The 13128-nt window shown below is 49.4% G+C and overlaps 6 protein-coding genes across 6 annotated transcripts; 5 read left to right on the forward strand and 1 right to left on the reverse strand.

Moving 5' to 3' along the window:
• Positions 1-154: 154 nt before the first annotated feature.
• On the forward strand, positions 155-868 carry FVEG_16352 (hypothetical protein; the record flags this gene model as incomplete). Its single annotated transcript, XM_018905599.1, has 2 exons — positions 155-570; positions 631-868. The coding sequence occupies 2 exons, from the start codon at positions 155-157 to the stop codon at positions 866-868; spliced, it is 654 nt and encodes a 217-aa protein (XP_018755083.1).
• A 1201-nt stretch (positions 869-2069) lies between these two features.
• Positions 2070-3404, forward strand: FVEG_08543 (hypothetical protein; the record flags this gene model as incomplete). Its single annotated transcript, XM_018897432.1, has 1 exon — positions 2070-3404. The coding sequence occupies one exon, from the start codon at positions 2070-2072 to the stop codon at positions 3402-3404; it is 1335 nt and encodes a 444-aa protein (XP_018755082.1).
• A 362-nt stretch (positions 3405-3766) lies between these two features.
• On the forward strand, positions 3767-4378 carry FVEG_08542 (hypothetical protein; the record flags this gene model as incomplete). Its single annotated transcript, XM_018897431.1, has 1 exon — positions 3767-4378. The coding sequence occupies one exon, from the start codon at positions 3767-3769 to the stop codon at positions 4376-4378; it is 612 nt and encodes a 203-aa protein (XP_018755081.1).
• A 1041-nt stretch (positions 4379-5419) lies between these two features.
• On the forward strand, positions 5420-6159 carry FVEG_16351 (hypothetical protein; the record flags this gene model as incomplete). The annotated part of the gene is made up of 2 exons (XM_018905598.1): positions 5420-5566; positions 5614-6159. The coding sequence occupies 2 exons, from the start codon at positions 5420-5422 to the stop codon at positions 6157-6159; spliced, it is 693 nt and encodes a 230-aa protein (XP_018755080.1).
• Positions 6160-6625: 466 nt separating this feature from the next.
• FVEG_08541 (hypothetical protein) lies at positions 6626-9619 on the reverse strand (the record flags this gene model as incomplete). Its single annotated transcript, XM_018897430.1, has 3 exons — positions 6626-7619; positions 7672-9159; positions 9213-9619. 3 exons carry the CDS (start codon positions 9617-9619, stop codon positions 6626-6628), a joined length of 2889 nt encoding a protein of 962 aa, XP_018755079.1.
• A 1676-nt stretch (positions 9620-11295) lies between these two features.
• On the forward strand, positions 11296-12984 carry FVEG_08540 (cytochrome P450 oxidoreductase; the record flags this gene model as incomplete). The annotated part of the gene is made up of 4 exons (XM_018897429.1): positions 11296-11494; positions 11548-12530; positions 12586-12723; positions 12778-12984. 4 exons carry the CDS (start codon positions 11296-11298, stop codon positions 12982-12984), a joined length of 1527 nt encoding a protein of 508 aa, XP_018755078.1.
• Between the last annotated feature and the right edge of the window lie 144 nt (positions 12985-13128).

Consider the following 13128-nt stretch of genomic DNA (forward strand, 5'->3'; position numbering starts at 1 on the left):
ATAAGGCTAGAAACTGTCCACTCGAGAGACAAAAGTATCCGCTTATCTCTCCTCGAAGACCAACGCATATAGCCTCTTCGCGTCCCCTTTCCATCTCATCTCCATTTTCCATACTAATATTGCTTCATTTTGAGCTCAAACATCCTCTCTAAAGATGCCTCACCTGGCCAGCACACGTCTCATTGCGCCTCATTTCCTTCGCAATGTCCCGGATGTTCTGATCATTGGGACAGGGACAGCTGGTCTCTCTGCAGTCTTGGCTCTTGGTCGTGCGCGAAGGAGTGCCATTGTTTTCGGTATCGACGATCATAGAGGCAGACTCCATGAGACTACAAACCAAGCGATCTCGAAATCAATCCTGGATGAGACTATAGCTGAGATCAAAACCAAGTTCAAAACCATCATATTCAGCCGCGCGACAGCTGCTTCCGTTCGTAAGAAAGGCATGGTATTCGAAGCGGAAGACGCGACAGGCCGATGGTGGAAGGGAAGAAAGGTGATATTGGCTATGGGTAGCTGTGATGTTCTTCCAGATATCCCAGGATATGAAGAAGCTTTGGGGAAGAAGATGTAAGCCCCGTTTGGAGTTTGGAAGGACTACGAAACCCCAAATCCTGACTCGTTGGACAGTTTCGACGTCTCAAAATGCCTCGATGTTAGTGAAAGGGCGACTAACGAGGCTGCTGTGTCCATCACATCCGACTCTCCAAGTTCGATCGAGGCAGCAGTGCTGTCGGCTCATCTCGCCCGCCGATTCAGTCCCCATATAACATTCTTGGCCAACGAGCTTTCACATGTTGAGCGCCATCCGCGAATTTCAGGGACGAAGAACGGTAGCTTAAGGATAGAAAACAGGCCCATCAAATGACTGCAGAGCTCAGAAACCTCAGTGACTGTCCAGTTCACGGATGGGGCAGAATCAGTGTACGGCCTGATAGCGCATAAGCCTAGAAAGGTTATTATTGGACCTTTCGCAGAACACTTAGATCTTGAAATGACATCGGAAGGGAGGATTTTGATAGAAACTGAGTTTCAAGAGACAAGCACACGTGGTGTTTTTGCGGTAGGTGACAGTGCCAGCTTTCTCAGTCAAGAGAGTGCTGGGGCCAGTGCTGGATGGCTAGCAGGGGTTGGTGCAAACCTACAAATTGCCGAGGATGATATGAGCATGTAGTTTACATTTGTTCCGAGTATAGACGAGGATGGATCAAAGAAGTCGCCGATTCTTCCCAGTGGTGCATGGTGATTCTTGAACACCGTGGTTCGAGTTTCCATCGCCGTCATCGGGGACTAGATTTTGGTCGCCGACCATATGCTTGCAACACAACTTGTATCATAAACAGGGCCAAATATTGATATGGCTCTGGATTTTGAAGTACTGAACACCGACATACATATTTAACGCGACAGAAATGCTTGGCAGGTAATGCATTTGGTTAATGGCGGTTTAGGGTAAATCGACAACTAAGGATCTTACACAGTGTCATGCTACTCTTCCGCTATGCATAAATCTAACTTAAGACTTTTGGGGAGGTTAGCTGTACTTAGTTAGTGTTTAATGCTACCACACCTTGATATATCAATCATTCCATTACCTGAAGTCTGTGTGAAGCTACTGAGCTCCCGCCGCGATTAGGTTTTGGTGTTTCGGGGAGCAGGAGCAGGACTCACGTCCATATACGTTAAAGATACAGGCTTGTACATAGAAATCCAAGCCTGTACAATATCCACTCATGCTATTATTCTTGAGCCTTCTCAGCTTATGCCCGGAAGTCGCCGTTCCAAAGAACGCAGTTGGGCCATCGGGCTCTAATCTCGGACCATCGGCGGCAATCACTTTATCCCTGAATCACGCAATTGAGACTTATCCTCGGCTGGTTAGTTCCCGTCCCGGACAAACCATAACCCGTCCTTATCAGGCCCTGAAACGGCAAAGCGTTCAACGCTAGTGGGTACGTACAGTACGTCACTTCGATTGTACTTTTTCTGGCGTGTTCACTCTTCAGCTTGAGCTTTTTCTCGCAATTCGACTTCACTCTTCCTTTTGAAGAAAAACTCAAAAATTCAAAATGCTTTCGAGTCGCGTGACACTGGCAGTTCGATCTGCGGCCTTTGGCCAGTCTCGGAGGGGTCTCGCTACCGCTGCGGCCGTGACATCTGCTAGCCGGAGTCACAAGGTTGTTGTTGTTGGAGGAGGCTCTGCTGGTCTCGCCATCAGCCATCAACTTCTCCGGAGCGGCCGATTCGCCAGTGAAGATATCGCCGTTGTTGACCCTGCTCAGTGGCACCATTACCAACCTGGATGGACACTCGTTGGTGCTGGACTCAAGACCAAGGAGGAGTTGAAGATGTCCATGCCCGAGCTTATCGACCCCAAGCTAAAGTTTTACAACGTCAGCGTTGATGCCCTCACTCCTGAGGACAACAGCATCACTCTTGGAACTGGCGACAAGGTCAACTACGAGCACCTCGTTGTTGCGCCAGGCATCAAGATCAACTACGACAGCATCAAAGGCCTTCCCGAAGCACTTGCCGAGCGCAACGGTCCTGTTTCTTCCATCTACGGCTACGACTACTGCGACAAGGTCTTCCCCAACATTCAGCGCCTCCAGAAGGGTAACGCCATCTTCACCCAGCCCGCTGGCGTCATCAAATGCGCCGGTGCTCCCCAAAAGTCCATGTGGCTTGCCCTCGACCACTGGAAGCAGACTGGTCTCTATGACCCCAAGAACCCCTCTGGCTCTCCTATCAAGATCACCTTCGCCACCGGTCTTCCCGTCATGTTTGGTGTTCCCAAGTACAGTGCCGAGCTTGAGAAGCTGCGACAAGAGCGTGGAGTTGAAGGTCTTTTCCAGCATGATCTTGTTGCTATTGAGGGCAACAACGCTGTCTTTGCCAATGGCGAGAACAAGGTCACCAAGCCGTTTGACTTCCTGCACGTCGTTCCCAAGATGGGACCTCATGCTTTCGTCAAGAAGAGCGCTCTCGCCAACGAGGCTGGCTATGTTGACGTCAACGACAACACCCTCCGCCATAACAAGTTCGCTAACGTCTGGTCTGCTGGCGATGCTTCAAGCCTTCCTACCTCCAAGACTGCCGCCGCTGTCACCTCCGAGGCGCCCGTCCTTGTTAGCAACCTACTCCGTGCCCTTGATGGCAAGGAGCCTGAGCCCGCCTATGATGGCTACACCTCATGCCCTCTTCTCACAGAATACGGCAAGGTGATGCTGGCCGAGTTCAAGTATGGTGGCGTTCCCAAGGAGACTTTCGGTGAGATTCTCGGCATTGACCAAGCCGTTCCCCGCCGCTCGTTCTACCACTTGAAGAAGGACTTCTTCCCCTGGGTTTACAAGAACTACATGGTCAAGGGAACATGGGGAGGACCTAAGGGCTGGATTAAATAGACAAAAGTTTGAACTTGCTGTGTATGTTAGACTTGTGCCATTGGGGAGATTGTATACCCACGGAGGAATTGGAATAAAAGCTGCAAAATAATGACCCCAACGACGCACGGCTTTGGCCCCAGTGATGACAATGTATCCGTTTCTTGGCTAACGAGCAGACGTGGTGGGTGCGAGCCCTCGGCCAAACACGAAAGAAGCTCACATTCACTACAGAGCACCATCCTCACTTGGGGAAACTGGTCCTGCTCCCAGCGGTACAAGCTTAAAATAAAGTCACTCTCCCCGGTACAGATAAGCATTTTGGCTGCCGTCACTCACACCATTCTCCCAGGTCCCAGCGGCTAAGCTACCCCAAACCGGGGATGTCGTACAATCACTCACCAGTGTCACCACCCGCTGCACGACGTGAGTCCTACTTATGGTCCGGAAAGAAAGGATTCTACCTCGACGCTAAAGCGCTCAAACTTCTCTGCAAAATCGAATGCTACGAGCGCTGTCTCCACACTCGGAGGAATCAACTCGACCTCAACACCCGTGACCTCGAGAAAATAGATTTCTACAGCTCGAAAGCCAAACTCAACTGGTTCGGGTCACTTCGTCGGCGATTAAACGAGCAGTTCGATCGCGAGAAACAGCGCGAGCGCCAGATTGACCAGTTACGCACCAAACTCCTGGAAGTCCGGATTATTTTGGATAGCGAGTCGATTGTCAGGAGTGAGGCGAAGCTAGCGAAGCTTCAGGCAAAGTTTGAACCGATGATCCAGTGGCAGAGTGTAGAGGCTGAGAAGGAATACCATAAATGGCTCTGGGAGGAGAAGAAACGAGAAGACGCGAAGAATGACTTGAAGATTGAGCAGAAAAGGAAGGATAGGGAACGATGGGAGGGGAAGTGGCAGGAGTTTCTGTTGAGCAACGGAGCCAAGAAGGAGGTTTCTAGGGGACATCCTAAACTGTGGGGTTCTTTTCTGCTGTGAACGACCCTTTATTGTTGTGTTTCTGGTGGTTTGCGTCCTTTGGGCGAATTGTTGCTCTTGGAGGTTGTTTAATGTTTACCGATGGAAATGGGAAAGATGGCATCGCGATGAACTTTTGGAGGTTAATATGGCATGACTGGGAAACGTCGTTAATTGTTTGGATTCTGAGTTTCTTATTTCTTTGCTTATTACTTTTTTACTCTATTTCTTTCCCCTTTTCACCCTGATTTTGCATGGTCTTTGGCTGTCGATTTGGCCAACACTGGCACATACAGGGGACGCACCACGTTCAGCAGCAGCTTGCATTTTGGCAGGACGTCAAGGAGACTCGTTATCCACCTACCGCTACTACACTACGTCTACGATAACGGCTCAAACCTGGTGTTTATTTGGATCGGTTTCATAATGTTTAATATCTTGAATCAGTTTTAGGTCACACGAATAAGGAATTATTTTATAACTGGGATCCCCATAACTAGTCGAGTCTACTAAAGCTCAGAAAGACGCGAGAGAATTTGTCTAGCATGAAAAGACACGCGTTCATCGACGCGTGATTCACTTGAATATATGACATCACAGTGGCATATCAAGACGTGGAGCATTCCCGCCTCGGACCTCCACTCGGCCAGAGACAGATAATGTGGGTAAATTATTGCCAGGTGAACTATCCAAGACCTGACCCAAATACATCAAACACGGTGGTGGAGGACAAGCTTGTGAAAGGTGGAATCGTGAACTGTAAGTCGAGACTTAAGGCAGATCACACAGACCATCGGAACTCGGCGACAGCCAAATATGATAGAATTTTATGCTCCGCACTGCGGTAAGAGGTACGTGTATGAAGGTCCCTTTCGTGTTTATGTGAGTTTGTGGCCTTTGCCTTTATGTTGGGGCTGAAGCTTCTTTCTCTCAACCTTATCACAGTGCTTGTAGAAGCACAACCCCAGTTGACCTTTCTTTAAGACCAAGGAAAGCCCAGAAAGCCCACTGCTTCCCCTCACTACCAAATATTCTCTGCGACCTCAAAACACTTTCCTCAGAATGGATTTTGTTAACTACTACAAAATATTGCAGCTGCCTCACACAGCAAATCAAGATGAGATCAAGACGGCTTATCGACAACTGGCCAAGACGATGCATCCAGATAAGAACCCCGATGATTGCCAAGCCACTTTAAACTTCCAAAACGTTAGTAGTTATCAACTTACCCAGCGTGTATACTAAGCAGCTGGAAGCTCAATGATGCATACTCTACACTATCAGACCTAAGAAAACGACGAGTCTATGACATAGCGTACGAACGGCACACAAGACCATATCCCCCTCCGTATTCCACTGAAGTGAGAACAAGAACGAGCAAATTCAAGAATGAGAAAACGACACCCTTTCCCAATCCACACTGGGTTGATAGACGTCAAGTAGAGCAGTTCATTCGGCAGTTCAAGTCTTGCGTATCAAAAGCCGTGCAACAAGTGAGCATCCAAAAGAGAAGGATAGAACAGAAACAAGAAGCTGTACGAGCTCTCGAAGACGAGATCCTCACAGCGAGGTTCGAAATGATAGAGATATATGAGTGCGGGGCTGGGCCGTCAAATTTGGAACGCACCAAAGAATACCCTCAGATCCAAGCGCAAGAGAGAATTAAGGCTGAACTGGAAGCCGATCTCAAGGAGGAGGAAGAAAAGCTCGCAAGTCTCGAAAGGCAAGTTCTGGAGTTTAACCTTCGACTCTCATATTGGGAAAATAAGTGGAACGTTTTCTACGGTGAATCTTATTCTTAGGCTTCGTGCGAATCTGATCCCCTTGGGCCGTTAGGGTGGCCATACGATACCGTGCGGCATGGAGCGAGGAAAGGAACACAAGCTTCTCCGGATTTATAGGCAGTTATGAGAGAGAAACAGGAGAGAAGTTCAGAAGGCACTTACAAGTTTTCAGAGAAGAGAGCAACACAAGGTGGCAGCAGGACATAGTGGAAGTGCCAAGGAGCTCTGGAAAACGTGCTCTGATGGGAAATGGGGGATAAATACTTCGACTGTACACGCACATGACACCACCGACTGGAAGCCGGGCCTAATATATATAGTGGTGAGCACCTAACCCCATAAGATCTGAGCTATACGTAAAACGTCTCCGCCAATAAAATATGTACATGAAAACATCCCCTTTCTCTCCGATGTCGTAGCAGTGCCCCGACGCGTTCTTAGAGCCATGATCAAAAAGGAAGTGCCAAATGGGAAGTCATGTCAACTACAAGAGAACACCCAGGGCAATGAATATCATCACGAACGAGCTCAAGATAGCCGGTTCGTAGCGCCCAGCTCCCGCAACTACAGACCCCGGCACTGCAGTAACCTCATCACTGGTCCTAGAAGAAGACTGCGAAGGCACCGCATGGGACTGTGCGTGCCCAGCGCTAGGAACTGTATTCTTCCCGTCGCTGGGTTGATGCTGGCTGGGCCTGGTACTCTCAATATGACCAGCGGTAGGTTTGGCATCTCTGAGTGCTGTGGTGACTGTTCTGACAGGCCCCGGTACACTATGATATGCACCTCGGGTGGGCGCAAAAGCATTAACCAAGCCTTGAGAGTCATGAACATGATTTTTGGTTGACTCTGTGACGGCAGCACAAGGTGCAGTGATTGTGACTTCGTTCTCGCCATGATAACCGCAGGCCTTACAAGGCATAACGTAAGTGGTCATCTCGACAGTGGGAACGGGGGGGTGAGCGCAACGACTGCAAGGCTCGTAAGACAAAGTAGCACAGTACTCGGTAACAGTCATGGTCGAAGGGTTGTGTGGGTCGACGATAGTGTAAGTGACTGTAGTAATCGTAGTCTCGACCAGTGTCTCTCCTGGCTGTGTAACAGAGTCGATAACTGTCTCGACCGGCTGAAGGGTAACAGACTCAGTCATAACCTCCGTGGCAGCGGCCGCCGGCCCAGAGGAAATGGCATTTGTTGGAATGGGTGTGATTTCATCTTGCGTGGTAACTGGCACCTCACTCTCTGTGCTGGTCTCACCAGGCGAAGGAGGCTCATCATCTAGAGCGTACAGGGTCAAAAGGATATTGGCTGGTGCAGCTCGCCTATCCAGCGCTTTACGTGGGCCAACCCAGCGACGCTCGGAAGAGGATACAACCAGACCACCACAGAAATGGCTACTATCACCCGGACAGGGAATGTCACATCGGCCGTTCAGCACCAGGCTAGTGGAGTCAAGGGAGTCTGAAGCATAACAAGATCTATTCAATTGGTCAGTGTTAGAAGTTAGATGGCTGTTTGATGTTGACTTACCGATCATAGATTCCTACGTAGGCTCGGCCCCTAGCCAAGGCAACGCAGCTTGAAGTGGTCATGTTTGCACCGGAGCCTATCAGGTTGAAGCTTGGGTAACCATCTGCGGATCCAAGGCAGCCCTTGTAGGTATACCCACGAATGGTATCGATGTTTGAAGGGCCATCAACAGGGGAGGATGTTGCCGGAGGGGCATTGGATGATGAAGTTGTTGGGACTTCGGGAGAACTGGACGTCACTGGTTCCAGTGGAGCAGACGTGGTCTCTGGGATCACTTCTGAGGCCGAAGTCGAAGTCTCCTCCGAATTAAAGGTAGCTTCAGAGGAAACTGAAAGGAGAGCGGTGCTGACGGTTGAGGAGGTCATAGACTCGCTAGAGGCCTCAGGGATAACAGTGCTAGACTCAGATGTGCTTGTCGTAGTGGACTCAATCAGTTCATCTGTAGTCGGCACAATAGACTCGCTTGTCGTTGTATCTGAAGCAAGAACAGGTCCCAGGTCAACGCTGGTGGAAACGATCTCACTGGTAGTGCTGAGGATTGGCTCAACGTCAGTAGATGTTGAGAACTCAACTGTTGCAGATGATGTCATTTCCTCAGTAGAAGTTGACACCTCGGTAGTCGTGGTTGTTTTCAGTTCGCTAGTGATGACAGTCGTGGATTGTTCCGTGGTCGTTGGTTCCTCTGTGGTGGAAACCGACTCCGATGTGATATCAGTCGTGGCGGTGGTAGTCTCAAAGAATACCCATGTTGACTCTTCAGTTGTTGAAACCAGCTCCGTTGTGGTGACCTCGCCAATGGCGGTGGTCGTAGTCTCAGTAGTCGTAGTCTCGGCGGTTGTCGTAGACACCTCCGTGGTTGTTGTTACTCCAACACTTGTAGTTGTCAGATCATCCGTCGTCGTAGTTGTTGATTCAGCAGTGGTGGTGCTAGTCACTTCCCCAGTTGTAGTGGTTGTCTCCCCAGTCGTGGTTGTCTCCCCAGTCGTGGTTGTTTCCCCAGTCGTGGTTGTCTCATCAGCAGTTGTGGTGGCTTCAACTGTAGTAGTGGTAACTCCGGTAGCCTCCACGAAAACAATAAAAGTACCAGATGCGGTGTCTGACGCAGGAATAGTAGAAGTGTAAGGCTGTTCTCCAGGAGGGAGTGTCGTTGTTTCGTAAACATAGTTGATCTCAACTTGGTCAGATCCAAAGTCACAGTCAATACAGCCCTCTGCTCGGAGAAGGAAACCAGAGTCATTGAATGCATCTCCAACGTCACAGACGGATAACACCACGTTCACGGTACCGCTATTAGCCATTACCGTCCTCACAAGTGGTGGTGAGGATCGTGTGTACCCCGTGAGACTGTCTGGGGGGACGATGGCATCCGGTGTGAGTAGGAAAGGAGACAAGGCATTGATTTGATTCCCATCGGTATCAGAGGCGTATTGAACCGGGGCGCCAAGGGCTATATCAAGGATGGATATAGCATCCATATTACCAAGGGTGCTATGTATAGTGTTAGAGAAATAAAGTTCAATCGTAGAGTGAAGAGCTTGTACCTTGGAGCTTCCTGTGTAGCAAACACGAATTCGATGCGGACACCGTTGAACCCAGGTTCAAGCTGCAGCTGAACTTGTAAAGCGTTGATGTTCTGGGTACCTGGGGCACAAACCCAATCGTAACCAATTCCAACACCGTTATCGACGTTTCGATCCCCCGAGGTGTAGGCTCCAGTTGCTTTTCCGCTGGTCAGTATGCCTCCACTCCCGAGACTGAATGGTCCATCGGTGAATGTTCCCATGCTCATTTCACCGAGCGAACTGACACCCATGACCATGAGACCTGGCCCGCTGAAGATGGCGGAAGCTACCGTAGCGCCACTGGATGTTTCGATGATAGAGAAGCATCTGGCCAAGAAGGGAAGTGCCGTAAACGCGACCAGAGACTTGGGATTGGTAAACCTCATTTTGTTAGTGAGTGACCTATACTCAAGGTTTCAGTAGCCAGAGGTAGAGAAGACAAGGGTGAGAAAGAGTGGACGAAGTGAATGATAGAATACAGCGTCATCTTCACTTGCGTTTGGGTACTTAAATAAGCGAAGCTCGAAGGAAAGAAAACTCCTGTTTTGTTTGGCTTGTTTCCTCAAGTCGCGACCATAATTGTTATTGAAACGAAATCTGGGCACTGGTCTGACACAGCCTGACTCATGGTACACCAGGTATAGTAAAATGTGATGATTATCTTCCAAGCTTTACCCTTGATTGGCATAGGCACATTGCTGTCACTTCCCTGGTATCCAAAATGACATCCTGTGACAAGCGTAATGGTAAAATAGTATAGGTTTATACGCGACTTGCCATGATTCATACAGACGCGACTGTACTCAACGGCTGAATAGGTTTCTGAGACATCTGCAATCCATGTAGCCTGTTCCTGCGTTTTTGGTAGGCCCAACAAGTGCTAACAGAGACTAATTGGGGCGCCAACACAAGCTTAAGTTAGCGTCAGCGGGCTCGTTCGATTGACATACCATTGAAACAAGGCGAGACAAGGGAGGTTCAAATGGAAGGTCACTAAACTTGAGTGAAGGAATTGGTTTGAAGTGTTATTTCGCTTCTTTGGGCAGTGGTTCCGCGTTCCCAGCTATGAGAATAACCGAGACCTTGAGGTCGCAGTATTCTTCTCAGGGTCTAGACCATAACGGTCCGAGGTGAGACTCTGACCAGATGTTACTAAACTGGATTGGTATCCCAGAAAGACAGAGCAAGCAGAAGTCTTTGATCTCATTACCTTGAATCTGGGTCATTGCAACCTTACGTCGCAAAGCGGATATGTAATTACAGCTTACTGCCGCCAGTGCCTTTAAGATTATGCTAGATTGAGTGCGTGAAGAATTTTTCATGAAAATGGCACTTTATTGGGATTTTTTTTGTCAACGCGTGCTCCCTTTGAGACTCGAGTAAGGCATGGAATGCAACATTGATTGTCAGTGGATTCACAGTGGTTGGCTACCCTATAGAGGCATTCAGAGATCTCGGATCTCGTGTGCGCGCTGTTCGCAGGCAGTTGCTTTGCGATGTTCAGAACGGCCAGTGTACCCTTGCCATAGATATTGGCCTATTTAGCTGTTGACTTGGTTGGCTGCTGGTATGCATCGGGCCAGACGTCCACAACTCGATGGTCGATGCAGGCTGTGCCATAGGCAATCCTAATTACACCAACTCTCTCGGTAGGCCGTGTCGGCCGAGCTTCTCTCGACAGCTCAATCAAGATGCTGTCTAACGCTCAGACAAGCATATTGGGCGAACTTGATTCGCAGAGCATACGCTATCTACTCTTCGGACCGCCCACTTGCGCAACCCGAACTTCGGCCGAGGCGTAGATCTTCCCCAGGATTGACGTAAGAACTCTGGGGTAGCGGGGTAAATAAGTTCGGAGACCTCGGGGGACAACTGCCATGCTGACACTTGAACTTGAGCTGATAGGGTATATCCCATGTAATTGGACACGATCACTCTTCACGCCTCGGGAATGCGAGTCGGCAAGTTGGATGTGCGCTATAAAACCCCGACAAGTCCAGGCTCAAGAAGGAATCTCGTTCTCTACGAACCTCTAGTCTCTTGACACTAGCGATACCTCAAGATGACGTCCCCGATTGCGGTGTTTGCTATCCCAGCTGTGGTTTTTGCACTCCTGTTGCGGTTCATCGTCCAATCTTTTCGCTCTCCACTACGGACTGTTCCAGGCCCTACTGCCGCCCGATTCACAGATGGCTGGTACTTCTGGAAGGTCTGGAAGGGCTCATTCCAGGATGTAAACCTGGATCTGCACAAGAGATACGGTATGCTCGCCCGCCGATACCTCATGAAACATCCACTGAATGCTTTATCCAAGGACCTATTGTACGATATGGGCCCAACCGATATAGTTTCAACGATCCCGAGGCAGCCAAGACAATCTACGGTCTGGGCACTCACTTCCCAAAGTCGTCGTGGTACTCGGCCTGGGCAAGTCCCGGCACATGGACCATCTTCAGCGATCAATCAGTGAAGCGCCATAACCAGAACCGAAAGCTGTACCAAGCGACATATGCAATGTCATCCCTTGTTCACTACGAGCCCTTCGTCGATGATTGCGCCGACATCTTTACTCAACGTCTATCCGAAATGTCCAGCATCTCGACTCATCTACCTGTCGACATGCGACACTGGTTCCAGTGCTACGCATTCGATGTCATCGGCCTAATCACATATGCAAAGCGTTTCGGCTTCCTAGACAGTGGAGACGATGTTGGTAATGTCATCGGTGCTTTGGAAGACCACTTGGGTTATGCGACCCTCGTTGGCATCTTCCCGAGTCTGCACAAGTACCTCTTCAAGATCAGGAACTGGCTTGCCGGAGGAAAGGGGACCGGACGCGTATACATCTTGAACTTCACAAACGAGAGGATTCGTCAAGCCCAGGTAGCTCCCAAGCCTGTCGCCGCAGAGAGTGAGGTCACCATGGAAGACTTTCTCACCAAATTTCTGGCCAAGCATGCTGCCTCACCAGATGTCTTTACTCAGTATCATGTTCTCATGGGATGTACATCGAATATGGTCGCGGGCTCAGATACAACTGCAATCAGTCTCTCAGCTGTTCTGTACTATTTGCTGAAGAACCCGGATTGCCTGCAGAAGTTGATGGCCGAGATCGATGACTTGACAGCACGAGGAGAACTCTCGAAATCTCCCACCTTCAAGGAAAGTCAACAGATGGTCTATTTCCAGGCTGTTATCAAGGAGGCACTACGAATGCATCCCGCTACAGGTCTCCCACTCGAAAGAGTTGTTCCCGAGGGCGGCGCAACGATATGCGGACGATTCTTCCCAGAAGGAGTAAGTTCATTATGAAGCCCAGAAAGCTTGAGCTCTCTGATGACGAGTGACACAGACTATTGTTGGTATCAACACATGGGTAGCGCATCGTGATACTCGAGTGTTTGGCCAAGATGCGAACTCCTTCAACCCCGACAGATGGCTCACTGCAGAGAGTGAGAGACTCTCCATGATGAACCGTTACTATATGCCTGTGAGATTCTTCTACTAAAGTATTGATCATGTCGCTGACGAAAGACCATTTTAGTTCGGACTCGGGTCACGAAACTGCATCGGCCGGCACGTCTCAATGCTTGAGATGTCGAAGCTGATCCCACGAATTATCCGCGACTTTGACTTCAGCCTTGATTCGTCGTTGCAACATCAGAACTGGCATACCCAGAGCTATTGGTTCGTCAAGCCGTTGGACTTTAAAGTTCGTATCCAGCCGCGTATTTCGGAGAAGCAGAGATAGTAAGGGAGACAAAAGAATAGCCGGTGTGATTTTGCATATTGACTCAAAGATGTATATGGACAGGAACAATCAATCTGCCTTGTTTAGTTATCTCTTATTTTTGAACACTGACCCGTAAACAAAAGGGCTGAATCTTGTGCGCAA

Source organism: Fusarium verticillioides, chromosome 10 (genome assembly GCF_000149555.1).
Source record: "Fusarium verticillioides 7600 chromosome 10, whole genome shotgun sequence".
NCBI lineage: Eukaryota > Fungi > Ascomycota > Sordariomycetes > Hypocreales > Nectriaceae > Fusarium > Fusarium verticillioides.